We start from the raw sequence: 21177 nt of genomic DNA, 5'->3' as shown, positions 1-21177 counted from the left end.
GCTCACCAGTAGCCCTCCGCTTACTGATGAGCTCTGGCTTTTACTGGACATGAAGTGACAAAATGACCAGCAGAACCGCAATAGAGACAGAGGCGGTTGGTGATTCTCCGTTCCCTCTCCTTAGTCGAGATGCGGATACCTCCCAGCTGCATAGGCTCAGCTCCCGAGCCGGCAGAGGAAGATGGTAGTGATGCGGAGAGGGGGGCAACGGAGAGCGCGAGCTCCTTTCCACGAGCTCGGTGACGAAGATCAACCCGTCGCTCAATGCGAATAGCGAGTTCAATCAAGGAATCCACGCTGGAAGGAACCTCCCGGGAGAGAATCTCATCCTTTACCTCTGCGCGGAGACCCTCCAGAAGACGAGCGAGCAAGGCCGGCTCGTTCCAGCCACTGGAGGCAGCAAGAGTGCGAAACTCAATAGAGTAGTCTGTTATGGATCGATTGCCTTGACATAGGGAAGACAGGGCCCTGGAAGCCTCCTCCCCAAAAACAGATCGATCAAAAACCCGTATCATCTCCTCCTTAAAGTCCTGATACTGGTTAGTACACTCAGCCCTTGCCTCCCAGATTGCCGTGCCCCACTCACGAGCCCGTCCAGTAAGGAGAGATATGACGTAGGCGACACGAGCAGTGCTCCTGGCGTAAGTGTTGGGCTGGAGAGAAAACACAATATCACACTGGGTGAGGAACGAGCGGCATTCAGTGGGCTCCCCAGAGTAACACGGCGGGTTATTGATTCTGGGCTCCGGAGATTCGAAAGCCCTGGAAGTGGCCGGTGGATCGAGGCGGAGATGGTGAACCTGTTCTGTGAGGTTGGAGACTTGGGTGGCCAGGGTCTCAACGGCATGTCGAGCAGCAGACAATTCCTGCTCGTGTCTGCCTAGCATCGCTCCCTGGATCCCGACGGCTGAGTGGAGAGGATCCGAAGTCGCTGGGTCCATTCTTGGTCGGATTCTTCTGTTACGGTGAGTGAATGAGGACCCAAAAGCGAATTAACTTAAACAGAGCTTCTTTAATAACCAAACATAGGTAGGCTCAGATAGACTGGCAGATTCCGACAGGACAGGACAAGGTTACAGCAAACATGACCATAGTCTGGTTCAGGCATGAAACACAACAAACAAGAATCCGACAAAGACAGGAACAAAAACAGAGAGAGATATAGGGACCTAATCAGAGGGAAAAAGGGAACAGGTGGGAAACGGGGTGAATGGGTAGTTAGGAGGAGACAAGGAACAGCTGGGGGAAAGCGGGGGAGAAAAGGTAACCAAATACGACCAGCAGAGGGAGACAGGGTGAAAGGAAAGGACAGAAAGACACAACATGACAATACATGACAGTGGGGGTTATCAAATAGAAAACACGATCATATTGGAAACACAAGTGGTCCTGAGCTTAATTCAATATTCCACAAGTAAGCTAACAGTTACAGAAATCAGGAATGCAGACAGGCTCCATCTATCTGAGCTACTGTGTCCAACTCACCACCACCTGTTGTTATGTTGGGCACCAATTTACCAAAAAAAGAATGTTATTATCGATTACATGTTTGCTAATATAGGCATGTACCACATTACTATAATGCAAAACATCTCAATCAAGCCTGATGGTCTGGTAAGTATAAAAGCAAAGCATTTAAAAGCAAAGCACCTTTCATTTATAAAAAAAAGCATGAAATGTTAGCATAATGGGATAATGTCTTACTGTGGTGTGTGAAGAATCCAATATTTTACCTTGTATACAGTACAAATCATATTATTGTGGAAGCACCTCATCTAAGAGTATGAATTAGGCTGTTTGAGATGGTTTGAATCCTAAACAACCTGCCTACACATAGTTTGAAGTACAATACCAACATAGCAGCTCAAAGCTGTGTGCTGGAAAACCTTGGTAGAGCATGGGTGGAATAGGCATTGTGCCACTAATGTGAATTTCCTTTATTTTTTGGCTTCAGACCAATGCCTATTCTCACTTACAAAGTTGCTTTTTTTAACCAGGTAAGTCAGTTAAGAACAAACTCTTATTTTCATTGACAGCCTAGGAACAGTGGGCTAACTGCCTTGTTCATGCACAGAACAACATATTTTTACCTTGTCAGCTGGGGGATTTGATCTAGCAACCTTTCAATTTCTGGACCAACACTCTAACCACTAGGCTACCTGCCACCCCAAATTACAGGGGTTAGGACCGTGGCAGACCGCCCATTAGGGAGTTAAGGGCAGTGGCCCACCACTAGGCTACCTGCCACGCTCAAGGTATTAATCGATAAAAGACAGTACTGTGCAGCCGTCTTCATTGACCTGGCCAAGGCTTTCGACTCTGTCAATCACCATATTCTTATCGGCAGATTCAGTAGCCTCGGTTTTTCGAATGACTGCCTTGCCTGGTTCACCAACTACTTTGCAGACAGAGTTCAGTGTGTCAAATCGGAGGGCATGTTGTCCGGTCCTCTGGCAGTCTCTATGGGGGTGCCACAGGGTTCAATTCTCGGGACGTCTCTTTTCTCTGTATATATCAATGATGTTGCTTTTGCTGCGGGCGATTCCCGGATCCACCTCTACGCAGACGACACCATTCTGTATACTTCTGGCCCTTCCTTGGACACTGTGCAATCTAACCTCCAAACGAGCTTCAATGCCATACAACACTCCTTCCGTGGCCTCCAACTGCTCTTAAACGCTAGTAAAACCAAATGCATGCTTTTCAACCGTTCGCTGCCTGCACCCGCACGCCCGACTAGCATCACCACCCTGGATGGTTCCGACCTAGAATATGTGGACATCTATAAATACCTAGGTGCCTGGCTAGACTGCAAACTCTCCTTCCAGACTTTTGAAATAATTTTTGGTCAAATGAACCAGTTATCTACCTTTGACAGCTGGTATATTGCTAGCTAGTTAGCTCCCATGCCAATTTCAATTTGCTAAACTAATATCTGACTAACTCGGAAATACGAAGTTATGAAAGTTAACTGGCTAGCACACCATGCTTTGTGATACTATCCTAGCTAGCTATCTCGAGTTAAATAATGTGTTTTCACCTATTGTATCTGAATGCTTATTGCGTTCTCCCTGGTTTCCACTAGTTACCACAGCCATGAAGTCAATATCTATATTGTAAAAGGTCATGAAAACAACATTTAAGGTGAGGGTTAGGCATAAGGTTAACAGTTTGGTTAATGTCAGGGTTAAGGTTATGTTTAAAATCACATTTTAAGAAGAGAAATTGTAGAAATAGGTGGGCTTTATGACTTTGTAGCTATGGTAACAAGTGACGACTATTCTCCCTGGTGAGCTCGTTCGTTCATGAGCTGGCTGCTTGTTCTAAATAGTATAATCTAATCTGTTAAAAACAGTGTCAGCATGTGCAGCAGTGGTTGCAAAAGTGAAATAGGTGTATTTATACTGTTGTTCAAATGCACAGATCGCTTTATATATCTTCTCAAAGAAACTACCGGTAGTTCAAAAACGTGGCATCATATTTCTGTCCTGCTGCTTTGTTGACAACTCCAACCACCCCGCGCCCTGGGTATTCAGCCAATCAGCGGCAGCCCCTGGGTTAGCATTACAGACCGTACCTTTGTAAACATTGGTTTCCCATACTGGGTGACCATGGTGCACTGATCACAGTCCACAGTGATGCAGGAGTTGTGGAAAGACTCCTTGGAGTGTTTGAGGATGTAGTACAGGTCAGTGACTCCGCCCTCAAACACGGTGCTGAAGTAGCGCGGGATGAGCGTTCGTCCGATAGCTGAGAAAAAGAAAAAAGAAAATTATTATTTATAGTTGAAATATGAGAGTAAAGTAGTGAAGGGTGAGTGTCTGTCCAATTTAATAGAGGGAAAAAGAGGAAAAATACATAATTCGCTCATCAAGTAATTCATTCATTTGTAGACTTGAGTTTTTAACAAACTAGCTTTTGTAGGATAACCATGATCTATTAAAATGTGTAGGTACCTGACAAAGACCTATAGGTGAATGGACAGTGTTACACCATGTATGCTAACTGGTTTTAGTCATTACTGATCTGCTTTCCTTTGTCTAGTTGTGAAGTGTCCACACAGTAACAAAACATTTGTTTTGCAAAATACAGGTTCCTTTACTTGTTTGCCCATTTAGTGAGGGATTGGTTTCAAGCAATCAAAACCTGGACAGTCTGGTGAGAAAGCTACAGGAAAGCTGTAAATGTTTACTAGAGAATGCTAAAAGAACTCAAAGCGCAGGAACAGCGTGGATTTAGAGTTTGACAAAAACAAGAGAAAGAGAGAGAGAGAGCACAGGAGGAAGAAGTATGTCAGTGTCTTTTGCCCTCAGGCTTCCTTTCTTCTCTTCCCTCTGTTCTCTGTCAACTAGTTCTCTGTTTAAAGGAATATAATGCAGGATATGAAAGGACGATGCTTTAGGATACACTGTGACTATGCAAAACAGACAGGATATCTCTTCATCACGATATCACAAAACTATATCTCTTCATCACATTATCAGCTTGTCTGAGAAGTGAATGTGTAACAAGGAAAGGAGACAATGTATCTACAATAAAGTATACTGTATATACTTGTTTGTGTTTATGTTCGAAGCAGCCATGTTGGAAAGGAGAAAAGCAAAATATGAGTTCTTATTTGGGTTTGGGTTCCAAAGCAGCCATTTTGGAAAAGAGAAAAAAGACCAAAAAGACTAAGAAAGAGAAGAATCTGAATTTCCACTTTTGAATCAAAAAAAGCCCTGCGTGTTGGAAATCTATCATCCTACTCTCTCTCCCTCTGTGAAACAAGCTTGTGATACTCTGCATTTTCTCTCTGTCAAATCTTCACTCTGTTGTGTGGAATTATGTTACTCTGTTCCCCAGAGGGAGCAAAGCTAGGGAAATAAAACTTCATTTAGAAATGTCCCCCAAAGACAGTAGTGGCTGAGGCTCCTGAGGTTATGACACTGCAGAGAGAGAGAGAGAGACAAAGAGAGAGAGAGAGAGAGAGAGAGAGAGGGGGGGGGGGGGAGCGGGAGAGAGGGAAAGGAAGTACCCGTGACTGGCATGTTTTTTCAAATTCAATAATACCGGGCATGACTAAATAAAGATATAAAATGTTTGGCAGTGTGTGAGCCGTGGCTGGAGGATGGAGGGAGGAAGGGAGAGAGGGAAAGGAGGGAGGAAGAAGGAGCGTGAGCAGTGGCTGGAAGAGGGAGGGAGGGAGGGAGGGAGGGAGGGAGGGAGGGAGGGAGGGAGGGAGGGAGGGAGGGAGGGAGGGAGGGAGGGGAAGAGCTGCAGCCCCAAGTCGCTGTGTGTGTAAATGAGAGGTAGAGGGAGAGAGAGGCAATGGGAGAGAGAGGAACAGGTGGAGAGAGGAGATGGGAGAGAGGTAGAGGGAGAGAGAGGAGATGGGAGAGAGAGGTAGAGGGTGAGAGAGGAGGTGGGAGAGAGAGGTAGAGGGAGAGAGAGGAGGTGGGAGAGAGAGGTAGAGGGAGAGAGAGGAGATGGGAGAGAAAGGAGGTGGGAGAGAGAGGAGAAGGGATGGAGAGGGAAAGAGAGGAGATGAGAGGAGATGGGAGAAAAAGGAGGTGGAAGAGAAAGGAGGTGGGAGAGAGAGGAGACGGGAGAGCGAGGTAGAGGGAGAGAGAGGAGAAGGGAGAGAGAGGAGATGAGAGGAGATGGGAGATGTAGGAAAGAGAGATACCCAGATATGTTTCTAGCACACATTACCTACCCAGAGGCTTCAGTAGAAGGTTTGCATGAGGAGCCTCAACCAAAACATATCCCACAAAATAACACTGCACACCCCACCAAAGACACACTACTAGAGCGTGTAATGGCAGGCGTGTAATGGCAGGCGTGGTAAACAGTTTACCATTTCAAGCTCCATAGTTCAATGTTTCCCCTTCATATTTTTTTAGGCGGAGTGCAAAGAGATCCAAAGCATCTGAAGTAGAGGTCGACCGATTATGATTTTTCAACGCCGATACCAATACCGATTATTGGAGGACCAAAAAAAGGCCGATACCGATTAATCATTATTTGTAATAATGACAATTACAACAATACTGAATTAACACTTGTTTTAACTTAATATAATACATCAATAAAATCAATTTAGCCTCAAATAAATAATGAACTATGTTCAATTTGGTTTAAATAAATGCAAAAACAAAGTGTTGGAGAAGAAAGTAAAAGTGCAATATGTGCCATGTAAGAAAGCTAACGTTTAAGTTCCTTGCTCAGAACATGAGAACATATGAAAGCTGGTGGTTCCTTTTAACATGAGTCTTCAATATTCCCAGGTAAGAAGTTTTAGGTTGTAGTTATTCTAGGAATTATAGGACTATTTCTCTCTATACCATTTGTATTTCATTAACCTTTGACTATTGGATGTTCTTATAGGCACTTTAGTATTGCCAGTGTAACAGTATAGCTTCCGTCCCTCTCCTCGCTCCTACCTGAGCTCAAACTAGGAACACAACGACAACAGCCACCCTCGAAGCAGCGTTACCCATCGCTCCACAAAAGCCGCAGGGGAACAACCACTCCAAGTCTCAGAGCGAGAGACATTTGAAACGCTATTAGCGCGCACCCCGCTAACTAGCTAGCCATTTAACATCGGTTACATCAGCCTAATCTCGGGAGTTGATAGGCTTGAAGTCATAAACAGCTGCTGGCAAACGCACGAAAGTGCTGTTTGAATGAATGCTTACGAGCCTGCTGCTGCCTACCATCGCTCAGTCAGACTGCTCTATCAAATCATAGACTTGGTTATAACATAAATACGAGCCTTAGGTCATTAATATGGTCGAATCCGGAAACTGCCATCTCGAAAACAAGACGTTTATTCTTTCAGTGAAATACGGAACCGTTCCGTATTTTATCTAACAGGTGGCATCCATAAGTCTAAATATTCCTGTTACATTGCACAACCTTCAACGTTATGTCATAATTACGTAAAATTCTGGCAAATTAGGCAGCCCAAACTGCTGCATATACACTGACTCTGCGTGCAATGAACGCAAGAGTAGTGACACAATTTCACCCGGTTAATATTGCCTGCTAATCTGGATTTCTTTTAGCTAAATATGCAGGTTTAAAAATATATACTTCTGTTTATTGATTTTAAGAAAGGCATTGATGTTTATGGATAGGTACACATTGGAGCAACGATATGCACCACATCGATTATATGCAACGCAGGACACGCTAGATAAACTAGTAATATCATCAACCATGTGTAGTTAACTAGTGATTATGTTAAGATTGATTGTTTTTTATAAGATACGTTTAATGCTAGCTAGCAACTTACCTTGGCTTACTGCATTCGCGTAACAGGCAGCCTCCTCGTGGAGTGCAATGAGAGGCAGGTCGTTAGAGCGTTGGACTAGTTAACTATAAGGTTGCAAGATTGAATCCCCCGAGCTGACAAAGTAAAAATCTGTCGTTCTGCCTTTAAACCACCATTCCTAGGCCGTCATTGAAAATGAGAATGTGTTCTTAACTGACTTGCCTAGTTAAATAAAGATAAAATAAAGGTGTAAACAAAAAACAACAATTTTAATTGTCCAAAAATACCGATTTCCGATTGTTATGAAAACGTGAAATCGGCCCTAATTAATCGGCCATTCTGATTAATCGGTCGACCTCTAATCTGAAGCTAATATATTGGGGTATGGTGGAGTTGTGGATGGTAGAGCTAGAATGTGTGTGTGTGTGTGTGTGTGTGTGTGTGTGTGCGTGTGCGTGTGCGTGTGCGTGTGTGTGTGTGTGTGTGTGTGTGTGTGTGAGAGAGAGAAGGTATAGGTGTGTGCAAATGTATTTTTTGGTACGATACAAAATGAATGGATCAGGGACATGGCGAGAGTCTTTACGAGCCTCAAGGTTATTCAAATGATGACCTCTTACAATTAACACCACTACAGTGACGGAAACCTCAAGCTCACAAATAAACACTCATTGATTTTGAAACATTTCCTTCCCCTTGTGTCTCTGTGTCTCTGTCTCTCTCTCTCTCTCTCTCTCTCTCTCTCGCTCTCTCTCACTCTATCACTCATCTCTCTATTCTCATCTCTCTCTCGCTCATCTCTCATCGCTCTTGCTCTCTCGATCTCTCATCTCTCTTATTCCCATCTCTCTTTTTTATCACCAAGTTGATTGGCCCATCTTCAGAGGCGGGCACACGAGAGATAGGATTAGCTGCCGCTTGTTTGGGTGAACATGACGAGCAACATATGTCTCTCAAGTAATGTGTACCCAAACACGCAATTTACAAATAATTAACGGCATGTTAATTAGACACATTAATTCATGCCACTTTGTGGGATTGTTCCCCCCCGTGAGTTAGTCCCCAGGACCGCTGCCAGGATCCTGAGCCAACAAGACGTGAGAGAAACAGTTTGGGCTCGGAGCAGAACGAGGGTTGTCTGGAAGGGGGCCGCTGGCTGGCTTTCTACTAGAAGGGGGGGGGGGGGGGATGTGTGTGTCTCTGGGTGTATGTGTGTCTGTGGGTGCACTGTATGCTGGTGAGAGGGATGTGCTGAAAATGGTGAGAGGGATGTGATGAAAATGGTGAGAGGGATGTGCTGAAAATGGTGAGAGGGATGGTCTAAAGGTGGTGAGAGGAATGGTATTAAGGTGGTGAGAGGAATGGTCTAAAGGTGGTGAGAGGAATGGTATTAAGGTGGTGAGAGGAATGGTATTAAGGTGGTGAGAGGAATGGTCTTAAGGTGGTGAGAGGAATGGTCTGAAGGTGGTGAGAGGAATGGTCTGAAGGTGGTGAGAGGAATGGTCTGAAGGTGGTGAGAGGAATGGTCTGAAGGTGGTGAGAGGAATGGTCTTAAGGTGGTGAGCGGAATGGTCTTAAGGTGGTGAGAGGAATGGTCTTAAGGTGGTGAGAGGAATGGTCTTAAGGTGGTGAGCGGAATGGTCTTAAGGTGGTGAGCGGAATGGTCCTAAGGTGGTGAGAGGAATGGTCTTAAGGTGGTGAGCGGAATGGTCTTAAGGTGGTGAGAGGAATGGTCTGAAGGTGGTGAGAGGAATGGTCTGAAGGTGGTGAGAGGGATGGTCTTAAGGTGGTGAGAGGAATGGTCTTAAGGTGGTGAGAGGAATGGTCTGAAGGTGGTGAGAGGAATGGTCTGAAGGTGGTGAGAGGAATGGTCTGGAGGTGGTGAGAGGAATGGTCTTAAGGTGGTGAGAGGGATGGTCTTAAGGTGGTGAGATGGATGGTCTTAAGGTGGTGAGAGGGATGGTCTTAAGGTGGTGAGAGGGATGGTATTAAGGTGGTGAGAGGGATGGTCTTAAGGTGGTGAGAGGGATGGTCTTAAGGTGGTGAGCGGGATGGGAGTTGCTGGAAAGGAGAAAGGTGAAGTCCACTGTGCAACACATACTGTATATAACCCTGCACAGAGGGACTGTAGTGGGAGCATGCTATATGCTAGATTTCAGTCTCCCTTCTTTATATCATTGGGATCTCCTGGTTGAATAAAGGGCTAACAGAAAATGACCATTAACCATTAATCAACCACTAACCATAATACAGTTGACTATCTGGTCATGGAGTCCAGTTAGTCACAGCTGAATCTGATATGTAATACCTCCTATTTCCCAAAGGGTCAACCATTCAGTTGACTTGTGGAGGAGGCACAACAGCTCAATAGAGTCTGCCAATAACAATTATTAAAGATTCTAGTCCACTGTATTGTTTAACAGTTAACAGTATAGTAACTAAGCCAACATTTTGCCTTTTTCACCTAGCAAGCATTTACATAAAATACAACAAATGATCATAAACTTGACTGAACTTTAGTTTCAGTGTTGTCACCTGTGGTCATCTCATTCCTATGAGCTGCCTCAGCATTGACAGTAAGATGATGAGATATAAGTCATAGGAGGAGTCTCCCACAGAGTCAGGGAAAATTAAAAAGGGAAAAAGGTGAGAAAGTGGAGAGATACTCAAAGGGGGATTATGCATAAAATGCTGCTTTCCTCACTGCAGACAAGAACGCATTAGGGAGGAAGGGAGAAATGGTAGACACTTAACAAACTCTAGAATATACCATGTACAATTGCTATTAGAATTGTTGGAAGCATTGCTTGGGTAACTAAAATGACTTCAAGTTGAAGTGGGCGTAAAGTATAAATATCAAAAGTGCTTGAAAGGTTATCCATTGATTCAATGGAGCGCACGTTACAAACAGTATTTGATACACTGCCAATTTTGCAGGTTTTCCTACTTACAAAGCAAGTAGAGGTCTGTACTTTTTTTTATCATAGGTACACTTCAACTGTGAGAGACGGAATCTAAAACAAAACTCCAGAAAATCACATTGTATGATTTTTAAGTAATTAACTTGCATTTTATTGCATGACATAAGTATTTGATACATCAGAAAATAATAACTTAATATTTGGTACAGAAACCTTTGTTTGCAATTACAGAGATCATACGTTTCCTGTAGTTCTTGACCAGGTTTGCACACACTGCAGCAGGGATTTTGGCCCACTCCTCCATACAGACCTTCTCCAGATCCTTCAGGTTTCGGGGCTGTTGCTGGGCAATACGGACTTTCAGCTCCCTCCAAAGATTTTCTATTGGGTTCAGGTCTGGAGACTGGCTAGGCCACTCCAGGACCTTGAGATGCTTCTTACGGAGCCACTCCTTAGTTGCCCTGGCTGTGTGTTTCGGGTCGTTGTCATGCTGGAAGACCCAGCCACGACCCATGTTCAATGCTCTTACTGAGGGAAGGAGGTTGTTGGCCAAGATCATGCGATACATGGTCCCATCCATCCTCCCCTCAATACGGTGCAGTCGTCCTGTCCCCTTTGCAGAAAAGCATCCCCAAAGAATGATGTTTCCACCTCCATGCTTCACGAATGGGATGGTGTTCTTGGGGTTGTACTCATCCTTCTTCCTCCAAACACGGTGAGTGGAGTTTAGACCAAAAATCTCTATTTTTGTCTCATCAGACCACATGACCTTCTCCCATTCTTCCTCTGGATCATCCAGATGGTCATTGGCAAACTTCAGACGGGCCTGGACATGCGCTGGCTTGAGCAGGGGGACCTTGCGTGCGCTGCAGGATTTTAATCCATGACGGCGTGGTGTGTTACTAATGGTTTTCTTTGAGGCTCTCTTCGGGTCATTGACCAGGTCCTGCCGTGTAGTTCTGGGCTGATCCCTCACCTTCCTCAGGATCATTGATGCCCCACGAGGTGAGATCTTGCATGCTCCAGACCGAGTGTGATTGCCCGTCATCTTGAACTTCTTCCATTTACTAATAATTGCGCCAACAGTTGTTGCCTTCTCACCAAGCTGTTTGCCTATTGTCCTGTAGCCCATCCCAGCCTTGTGCAGGTCTACAATTTTATCCCTGATGTCCTTACACAGCTCTCTGGTCTTGGCCATTGTGGAGAGGTTGAAGTCTGTTTGATTGAGTGTGTGGACAGGTGTCTTTTATACAGGTAACGAGTTCAAACAGGTTCAGTTAATACAGGTAATGAGTGGAGAACAGGAGGGCTTCTTAAAGAAAAACTAACAGGTCTGTGAGAGCCAGAATTCTTACTGGTTGGTAGGTGATCAAATACTTATGTCATGCAATAAAATGCAAATTAATTACTTAAAAATCATACAATGTGATTTTCTGGAGTTTTGTTTTAGATTCCGTCTCTCACAGTTGAAGTGTACCTATGATAAAAATGACAGACCTCTACATGCTTTGTAGGAAAACCTGCAAAATCAGCAGTGTATCAAATACTTGTTCTCCCCACTGTATATAGGATCTTTAAAATAATCCTGCAGCAACAGGAAATGTGAATTATTATGTGAATTATAATGAATGGACATTTTTGTAAGGGAAGATCTAGTCTGAAGCCTTTTGACACCTAATACACTACAACTTTTAAATGTCCTGCACTGCAGAAAAGTTCTCCCTGTAACCGGGTGATCAAATGTAGATCCATCTGTATCTGTATAAAAGTTCAAAGTTACAGCATATCGACAAGGCCACCAAAACAACAAAAGGTATCAACACACACAAAAACATGTATTCATTGATGTATTCATATTTCCTGAGTTTGTAATCAATGATTGATGAGATCGGTGCTTGCCTACTTAACAAGACAAACAAACTGGTCTCGCTATCGACCTTTGTCTTGCCTGACTGTATCTGGCTCCAGCAGCAATAATCCTTGAGATTATGCAACGGATGTCGGAGTGTAATCGCCAATATAACCTGTCACTGCTGTCACTGCTGGGTCAAAGGTTAAGGTCCATGGAAGGAAGGAACAAACACCATGTGGCATAAAATAGACTTTGATCAATTTAATAAACATAATCAGTTCATCATTTGTATGAATGTATTATGTTTACAATACCATTTGTCACAAAGGGATTTAAAGTAACTAGACCCCTATAGAGCAAGCAGCAGCAGCACAGTAACAAGGACAACCGGTCTGGTAGAAGTTCAAAGGTTGAGATTCTCAAAGGACAGAAGATATGATATACTCTAAATGTGCCAATATTCACAATTCACAATTGTGATCTTACTGACAGAATACACTGACAAAAAAATAAACGCAACATGTAAAGGGTTGGTCCCATGTTTCACGAGCTGAAATAAAAGAACACAGAAATGTTCCATATGCAAAAAAAGCTTATTTTTCTCACATTTTGCGTACACAAATTTGTTTACATCCCTGTTAGTGAGCATTTCTTCTTTACCTGCCAAGATAATCCTTTCACCTGATAGGTATGGCAAGTCAAGAAGCTGATTAAACAGCATGATCATTACACATGTGCACCTTGTGCTGGAGACAATAAAAGGCCATTCTAAAATGTGCAGTTTTGTCACACAACACAATGCCACAGATGTTTCTAGTTTTGAGGGAGCGTGCTCTTGGCATGCTGACTGCAGGAATGTCCACCAGGGCTGTTGCCAGAGAATTGAATGTTACTTTCAACGTTGTGAACAGAGTGCCCAATGGTGGTGGTGGGGTTATGGTATGGGCAGGCATAAGCTACGGACAATGAACACAATTGCATTTTATCGATGGCAATTTAAATGCACAGAGATACCATGATGGGATCCTGACGCCATTGTCGTGCCATTCATCTGCTGCCATCACCTCATGTTTCAGCATGATAATGCACGGCCCCATGTCTGTACACAATTCCTGGAAGCTGGAAATGTCCCAGTTCTTTCATGGCCTGCATACTCACCAGACATGTCACCCATTGTGCATGTTTGGGATGCTCTGGATCAACTTGTACGACAGTGCGTCCTAGTTCCCACCAATATCCAGCAACTTTGCACAGCCATTGAAGAGGAGTGGGACAACATTCCACAGGCCACAATAAACAGCCGCATCAACTTTATGCGAAGATGTGTCACAGTGTTGGTCACACCAGATACTGACTGGTTTTCTGATATACGCCCTACTTTAAAAAAAAAAGGTATCTGTGACCAACAGAAGCACATCTGTATTCCCAGTCATGTGAAATCCATAGATTAGGGCCTAATGCATTTATTTCAATTGACTGATTTCCTTATATGAACTGTAATTCAGTAACATCTTTGAAATTGTTGCATGCTGAGTTTATATTTTTGTTCAATGTAATGGTATATAATCTTGTTAGTAATCTTGTTAAGCTCTTGTCAGTATAGATGGAGTTCAGAGAGGAATGGGTTAACGACACACAGACTATATGCGAGCAGCCATGCTCACACATACTGTATGCACCAACACACACACACACACACACACACACACACACACACACACACACACACACACACACACACACACACACACACACACACACACACACACACACACACACACACACACACACACTGCTAGAATGTGGGAATCACTTCCCAGAACATTAAAGATTCACCAGTCATAAAACTTTAATTCAATCTCTCTCTGTGCTCTACCTCTCTCTGTGCTCGTTCTCTGTGCTCTCTCTCTCTGTCTCTTTCTCTCTACTCTCACTTTCTGCTCTCACTCTCTCTCTCTTGCTCTCCATCTCCATACTCTCTCTGCTCTCTCTCTCTCTTTCTACTCTCTTTATCTCCATACTCTCTCTGCTCTCTCTCTTTCTCTATTTCTACTCTCTTTATCTCCATACTCTGCTCTCTCTCTTTCTCTCATTCTACTCTCTCTATCTCCATACTCTCTCTGCTCTCTCTCTTTCTCTCTTTCTACTCTCTTTATCTCCATACTCTCTCTGCTCTCTCTCGCTCTATCTGTCTTTCTCTCTTTCTACTCTCTTTATCTCCATACTCTCTCTGCTCTCTCTCTCTTTCTCTCTTTCTACTCTCTCTGCTCTCTCTCTCTTTCTCTTTTTCTACTCTCTCTATCTCCATACTCTCTCTGCTCTCTCTCTTTCTCTCTTTCTACTCTCTTTATCTCCATACTCTGCTCTCTCTCTCTTTCTACTCTCTTTATCTCCATACTCTCTCTGCTCTCTCTCTCTTTCTCTCTTTCTACTCTCTCTATCTCCATACTCTCTCTGCTCTCTCTCTTTCTACTCTCTTTATCTCCATACTCTCTCTGCTCTCTCTTTCTCTCTGCTCTCTCTCCCTCTATGCTCTCTCTCTCCTTTTTCATATCTCTGTATGTTTGGGGATTTGAATAGTACCACTCTAGGTCTGATTCTTTGTGTGGCAAACACTTCTCCTAAAGCCACTCAGATTATAATTAGTGAATTCATTAAGATCCTAACACAATTGTCAAAACACATTAGTGAAGGAGCATCATTAAAAAGTTTTGTACATTTTAAAGAGAGGTAACCGCAGAGCCATCTAACTGTATTCTTTAAACTTGAATATTCAGGGTTATAGTGGGTTTAAACTTGAATACTATATTCAGGGCTGAGTTATAGTGGTTTTAAACTTGAATACTATATTTAGGGCTGTGTTATAGTGGTTTTAAACTTGAATACTATATTCAGGGCTGAGTTATAGTGGGTTTAAACTTGAATACTATATTCAGGGCTGAGTTATAGTGGGTTTAAACTTGAATACTATATTCAGGGCTGAGTTATAGTGGGTTTAAACTTGAATACTATATTCAGGGCTGAGTTATAGTGGTTTTAAACTTTAATACTATATTCAGGGCTGAGTTATAGTGGGTTTAAACTTGAATACTATATTCAGGGCTTAGTTATAGGGGTTTTAAACTTGAATACTATATTCAGGACTGAGTTATAGTGGGTTTAAACTTGAATACTATATTCAGGGCTGAATTATAGTGGTTTTAAACTTGAATACTATATTCAGGACTGAGTTATAGTGGGTTTAAACTTGAATACTATATTCAGGGCTGAGTTATAGTGGTTTTAAACTTGAATACTATATTCAGGGCTGAGTTATAGTGGGTTTAAACTTGAATACTATATTCAGGGCTGAGTTATAGTGGTTTTAAACTTGAATACTATATTCAGGGCTGAGTTATAGTGGTTTTAAACTTGAATACTATATTCAGGGCTGAGTTATAGTGGTTTTAAACTTGAGGTTTAAAACTTGTGAGGTTTACTGTGGAGGCATGCCTCCTGTGAGCCAAACTAATCATTTCATTATCTAAAACGTCATTTCTTGATGGATGCAAAAATAAACTCAACAATATATTGATGAAAGATGAATTCCCACAGTCATGGAAGACCTCTCTCTTTTGACTCTCTCCATAAGCATCTGGATTCTGCTTTTGATTGAATGCAACCCTTAGTGTTGGAGAGAGCAATTATTTTACTTTCTCAGCTACAAACAGATAGAGTGGGAAGAGACAGATATATATAGAGAGAGAGATAAAGAGAGAGAGAAAGCAAGTGTGTGCAAGAGAGAGAGAGAGCAAGTGTGTGCAAGAGAGAGAGCGAGAGAGGGAGAGAGAAAATGCATTGTATTTTGTAAATACAACCCATATTTATGCTTATTTATTTTCCCTTTTGTACTTTAACCATTTGCACATTGTTACAACACTGTATATATACATAATATGACATTTGTAATGTCTTTATTCTTTTGGAACTTCTGTGAGTGTAATGTTTGCTGTTCATTTTATTGTTTATTTCACTTTTGTATATTATCTACTTCACTTGCTGTGGCAATGTTAACATAAGTTTCCCATGCCAATAAAGCCCCTTGAATTGAATTGAATCGAGAGAGAGAGAAAGCAAGAGAAAGAGAGAGAGAGAGAAAGCAAGTTTGTGCGAGAGAGAGAGAGTGAGTGTAAAAGAGAATAAAAGAGAGAGCAAAAAAGAGTGAGAGAGTGTGTAAGAGAGAGAGTGTGTAAGAGAGAGAGTGTGTAAGAGAGAGAGAGACGCAAGAAAGCGAGAGAGAAGCAGCTCCAGTCACCCTCATCCAGCAGCCTTCAGCCACGCCTGAATGCCGACGGGAGTGGGGGGAAGAAGGAGGAGGAGAAGGAAGAAGAAGAGGGGGAGGAGGAAGAGGAGGGGGGTATACATCCCCCCGTCCCCTGGAGGCCAGTCCTGTTCCCCTCTTCACCTCCTTCCATAATTCAGGAGGGGCTGCTCCAGGCCGGGCCTCTCTCTCTGCTCCCCCCAGAACAAGGCCCGTGGGGAGGCTAAAACATGCTCCGGGAGCCCCTTGGGCTACAACCACCACCTTAGTACATAGACTACCCCCAACACTAGCACAACACTCGTCTGCTCTAGCCTGGTTCAAAAACCTGGATTAAGGTTTTACATCAAAATACTTTGCTTTCAATAAAGCTGAGATTTAGATGTGAGCGAAGATATAAATGCATATGAATGCTCTTAAATAAGAGTTAATTTTGTCAATCTAACTATGACGTGCCACTATAGCTCAATAGCAGCAATGAAGGTGGAAGAATATGGTTGGAACAAGACCAGCCGAGTTGATGAAATGAGCAAAGATACCAATTTTAGTGAATGACACTAAATTCTAAAGTTCATAGAAATCATTTAAGATGATGTTATTTACTAAATATTCCATTAATCACAGCAGTCAGCTTCATTCACTTTCCTTAAAGATGCATCCTCCTCCTTTCTGCTGCTACATGATCAATTCAAACGACATTCACTGAGTCTCGGTGAACCCTTCTGAGTGAATTAACGCCACACATGCATCCTCCCCCCCCCCCCCCCCCACACCCCCTCCCCACACACACACACACACACACACACACACACGCACACGCACGCACGCACGCACGCATGCACACACACACACACGCACACGCACACACACACACACGCACGCACGCATGCACACACACACACGCGCACACACACAAATTGTGAGTATCGCTTGTACACACAAAAAGCATCTTGCCATCCCAGCTGTGTTTGTTTTAAACAACTCCACATCTCATGTGTGGTTATTCCTGTGGTGTTACTCTCAGGAAATATGCTGTGTGGTTATTTATGTGGTGTTACACTCAGGACATCTCCTATGTGGTTATTCCTGTAGTGTTAATCTCAGGACATCTCCTGGGTGGTTATTCCTGTGGTGTTATCTCTCATGACATCTCCTGTGTGGTTATTTCTGTGGTGTTACACTCAGGACATCTCCTGTGTGGTTATTCCTGTGGTGTTACTCTCAGGACATCTGCTGTGTGGTTATTGCTGTGATGTTACACTCAGGACATCTCCTATGTGGTTATTCCTGTGGTGTTACTCTCAGGACATCCGCTATGTGGTTAGTCCTGTGGTGTTACTCTCAGGACAATCTGCAGTGTGGTTATTCCTGTGGTGTTACTCTCAGGACAGTGGTGATTCACCCCAGGTAGGTGAATGAAAGCCCATGTCACACCCTGACTATAGAGAGCCCTTGGTCCTCTATGGTGTAGGAGGTCAGGGCGTGACTAGGGGGTGTTCTAGCTCAATATTTCTATGTTGGTGTTTTGTATGGTTCCCAATTAGAGGCAGCTGGTAATCGTTGCCTCTAATTGGGGATCATATTTAGGTAGCCATTTTTCCCACCTGTGTTTGTGGGATATTGTTTTGTGTTTGTGCATGTGCACCACTACTTTCACGTTTTGTTATTGGTTTATTGTTTTTGTTTAAAGTTTCACCGTAATAAAGATGTGGAACTCAACACACGCTGCACCTTGGTCCCGTCCTTATTACGAACGTGACAGCCCAGCAGGACCAGGTGAGATGCTATCAGAGCATGTTTCAGATCCAGCCTCAATTATCAGAGGCCACGCCGAGAGAACAGAGTACCGGTCATTACCATTGATTTGGCCTGCAGTCAAAGACAGACAACAGGAGTTGAATGGACCCAGTCTAAGAGAGTGTGTGTGGGTTGGGGGCGAGTGTGTTTGAGGGTAGATGGGTGGAAAGTGTGTGTGTATGTGTGTGTGAGTGAGTGTGAGTGAGTAAGATGAAAAAGTGCCACATAAACATGCAATACATTAAGTTAGGCAGGGAGCAGGGCAAAGGAGTCTAATGCAGTGCTGTTTTAGTATTGGCTGATATTTCTGCACCCACATGGATTATATATGAAGGTATGGATTTCTGTATGTGAGTGTGTGCTTGTATGTGTGTGGGTGTTGTAAGTGTGTGTTTGTGTGTGTGTGTGTGCGCGCGTGCATGCCAGTGTGTGTTTGTGTGTGTGTGTGTGTGCCCGCGTGTGTGCCAGTGTGTGTTTGTGTGTGTGTGCGCGCGTGAGTGCGTGCCAGTGTGTGTGTGCGTTCGGGTAAACATGTCCAAATGTGTGTGTGATTATTCTCTGTATGTAACCCAGGTTGAGTTCTTCTGCTTTCCCGTGTGGAGACGACAATCTGTTTCATTATTCAGAATACTGAAGACTCTCTCAAATTTGCGGCTTGTTGACGTCTCTGCAATGTTCAGAGTTTAAAAGTGCATGTCACTCTTCATTTTTTCATGAACTCACATGTTTTGTTGTTTCACTTGCAACCTGATTTCACTACACGCAAGAAAACAAACAAGATGTATAATAACGTGATTTATGAACAAGACATTACTTTTGATATACTGTATATACCGTAATTATGCAATAAAGATGTCAAACACACAGGCCTCCCGAGTGGCACAGCGGTCTAAGGCATTGCATCACTGTGCTAGCTGCGTTACTACAGATCCTGGTTCGATTAAAGCTGTGTCGCAGATTAAAGGTTGTGTCGCTGTGCCGCGACCGGGAGAGCCGTGGGGCGACACACAATTGGCCCAGCGTTATCCGGGTTAGTGGAGGGTTTGTCCAGCCGAGATGTCTTCGTCCCATCGCGCTTTAGCTACTCCTGTGGCGGGCCAGGTGGATGCATGCTGACTTGGTCGCTAGGTGTACGGTCTTTCCTCCGACACATTGGTGTGGCTGGCTTCTGAGTTAAGTGGGCATTGTGTCAAGAAGCAGCGCGACTTGGTTGGGTTGTGTTTCGGAGGACACGCGGCTCTCGACCTTCACCTCTGCCAAGTCTGTACGGGAGTTGCATCGATGGGACAAGACTGTAACTACCAATTGGATATGACAAAATTGGGGAGAAAAAGGGGGTCATTTTGTAAAAAAAATAATTAGGGATGCACGATATATTGGTAAGCATATCACAATCGGACGATATTAGCTAAAAATGCCCACATCGGCATCTACCTGATGTCTAGCTTAAAGCTGATGTGCAAAACCAATGTCAAAGCCGACGTGCATACATATATAAGGTAGGTAGATTACATAATGACGCCATGATAAATATAGCACTACACGTGCCACACAGCATTCCTAACCTAGCCCACAATGTCTGCTGTGTGGATCAATCAAGCAGTCAACAAGTCCAGCAGTCATTTGAAAGAGTAAGAACATTTCAGCGAGACAACTGAAAGGCGAAATCCAATAAAGCCAAGATAATGGAATTCATTGTCCTTGACAATCAACCATTCTCTGTCGTGGATGATGTTGGCTTTGGCGACTGGTTGAGCACCGGTACACACTACCAAGCATCGCTATTTTTCAGATGTTGCCCTACCAGAGTTACACAGCATCCATAAGCTACTTGCTATGGGCGTCACTGCTATTAGCTTCACGACTGACATTTGGACCAGCGATGTCAGCCCCATGAGCATGCTGAGTCTGACAACACAGTGGGTCGACAAGGATTCCGTACTGAGGAAAGCCGTATTGCTCAAGAATGTGCTGGTTCTCACACCGCTGCTGCCATTTCAATGGCATTTGAGAACATGTTTTGAAACTTGTAAACATGAACACTCCTAATTACATTCGAACAACTGACTGGAGAATTAAGCTCAAACTGGGGCTCTCTCATGCCGTCCCTGGAGGGGGTGCGTCACCTGAGTGGGTTGATTCATTGATGTGGTCATCCTGTCTGGGTTGCCCCCCCCCCCCCCCCCCCCCCCCCCCCTTGGGTTGTGCCGTGGCGGAGGTCTTTGTGGGCTATACTCAGCCTTGTCTCAGGATGGTAAGTTGGTGGTTGAAGATATCCCTCTAGTGGTGTGGGGGCTGTGCTTTGGCAAAGTGGGTGGGGTTATATCCTTCCTGTTTGGCCCTGTCCGGGGGTGTCCTCGGATGGGGTCACAGTGTGTCCTGACCCCTCCTGTCTCAGCCTCCAGTATTTATGCTGCAGTAGTTTGTGTCGGGGGGCTAGGGTCAGTTTGTTATATCTGGAGTACTTCTCCTGTTCTATTCGGTGTCCTGTGTGAATCTAAGTCTGCGTTCTCTAATTCTCTCCTTCTCTCTTTCTCTCTCTCGGAGGACCTGAGCCCTAGGACCATGCCCCAGGACTACCTGCCATGATGACTCCTTGCTGTCCCCAGTCCACCTGGCCGTGCTGCTGCTCCAGTTTCAACTGTTCTGCCTTATTATTATTCGACCATGCTGGTCATTTATGAACATTTGAACATCTTGACCATGTTCTGTTATAATCTCCACCCGGCACAGCCAGAAGAGGACTGGCCACCCCACATAGCCTGGTTCCTCTCTAGGTTTCTTCCTAGGTTTTGGCCTTTCTAGGGAGTTTTTCCTAGCCACCGTGCTTCTACACCTGCATTGCTTGCTGTTTGGGGTTTTAGGCTGGGTTTCTGTACAGCACTTTGAGATATCAGCTGATGTACGAAGGGCTATATAAATACATTTGATTTGATTTGATTTGAAACTGTCTGCAGCAGACGTGATGCCCTCTGTCATGGCAGTGAAACACCTGCTCAACAAAAATGCCAAGACAGACCGTCGGGTTAACTTGGAAAAGTGCTCTACTAGA

The 21177-nt window shown here is 44.0% G+C and overlaps 1 protein-coding gene across 4 annotated transcripts in view; it reads right to left on the bottom strand.

Moving 5' to 3' along the window:
* Nucleotides 1-21177, bottom strand: part of LOC110487746 (LIM domain-binding protein 2) — a 116537-nt gene that overhangs the window by 51370 nt on the left and 43990 nt on the right. For all 4 annotated transcript variants that reach the window (XM_036943083.1, XM_036943084.1, XM_036943085.1 and 1 more), the window contains exon 3: nt 3578-3750. In XM_036943083.1, the coding sequence (XP_036798978.1) occupies nt 3578-3750 (173 nt within the window). The remainder of the gene's footprint in view (nt 1-3577; nt 3751-21177) is intronic.

Source organism: Oncorhynchus mykiss, chromosome 14 (genome assembly GCF_013265735.2).
Source record: "Oncorhynchus mykiss isolate Arlee chromosome 14, USDA_OmykA_1.1, whole genome shotgun sequence".
NCBI classification, from domain to species: Eukaryota; Metazoa; Chordata; class Actinopteri; order Salmoniformes; family Salmonidae; genus Oncorhynchus; species Oncorhynchus mykiss.
This window is presented reverse-complemented; position numbering and strand designations above follow the sequence as displayed.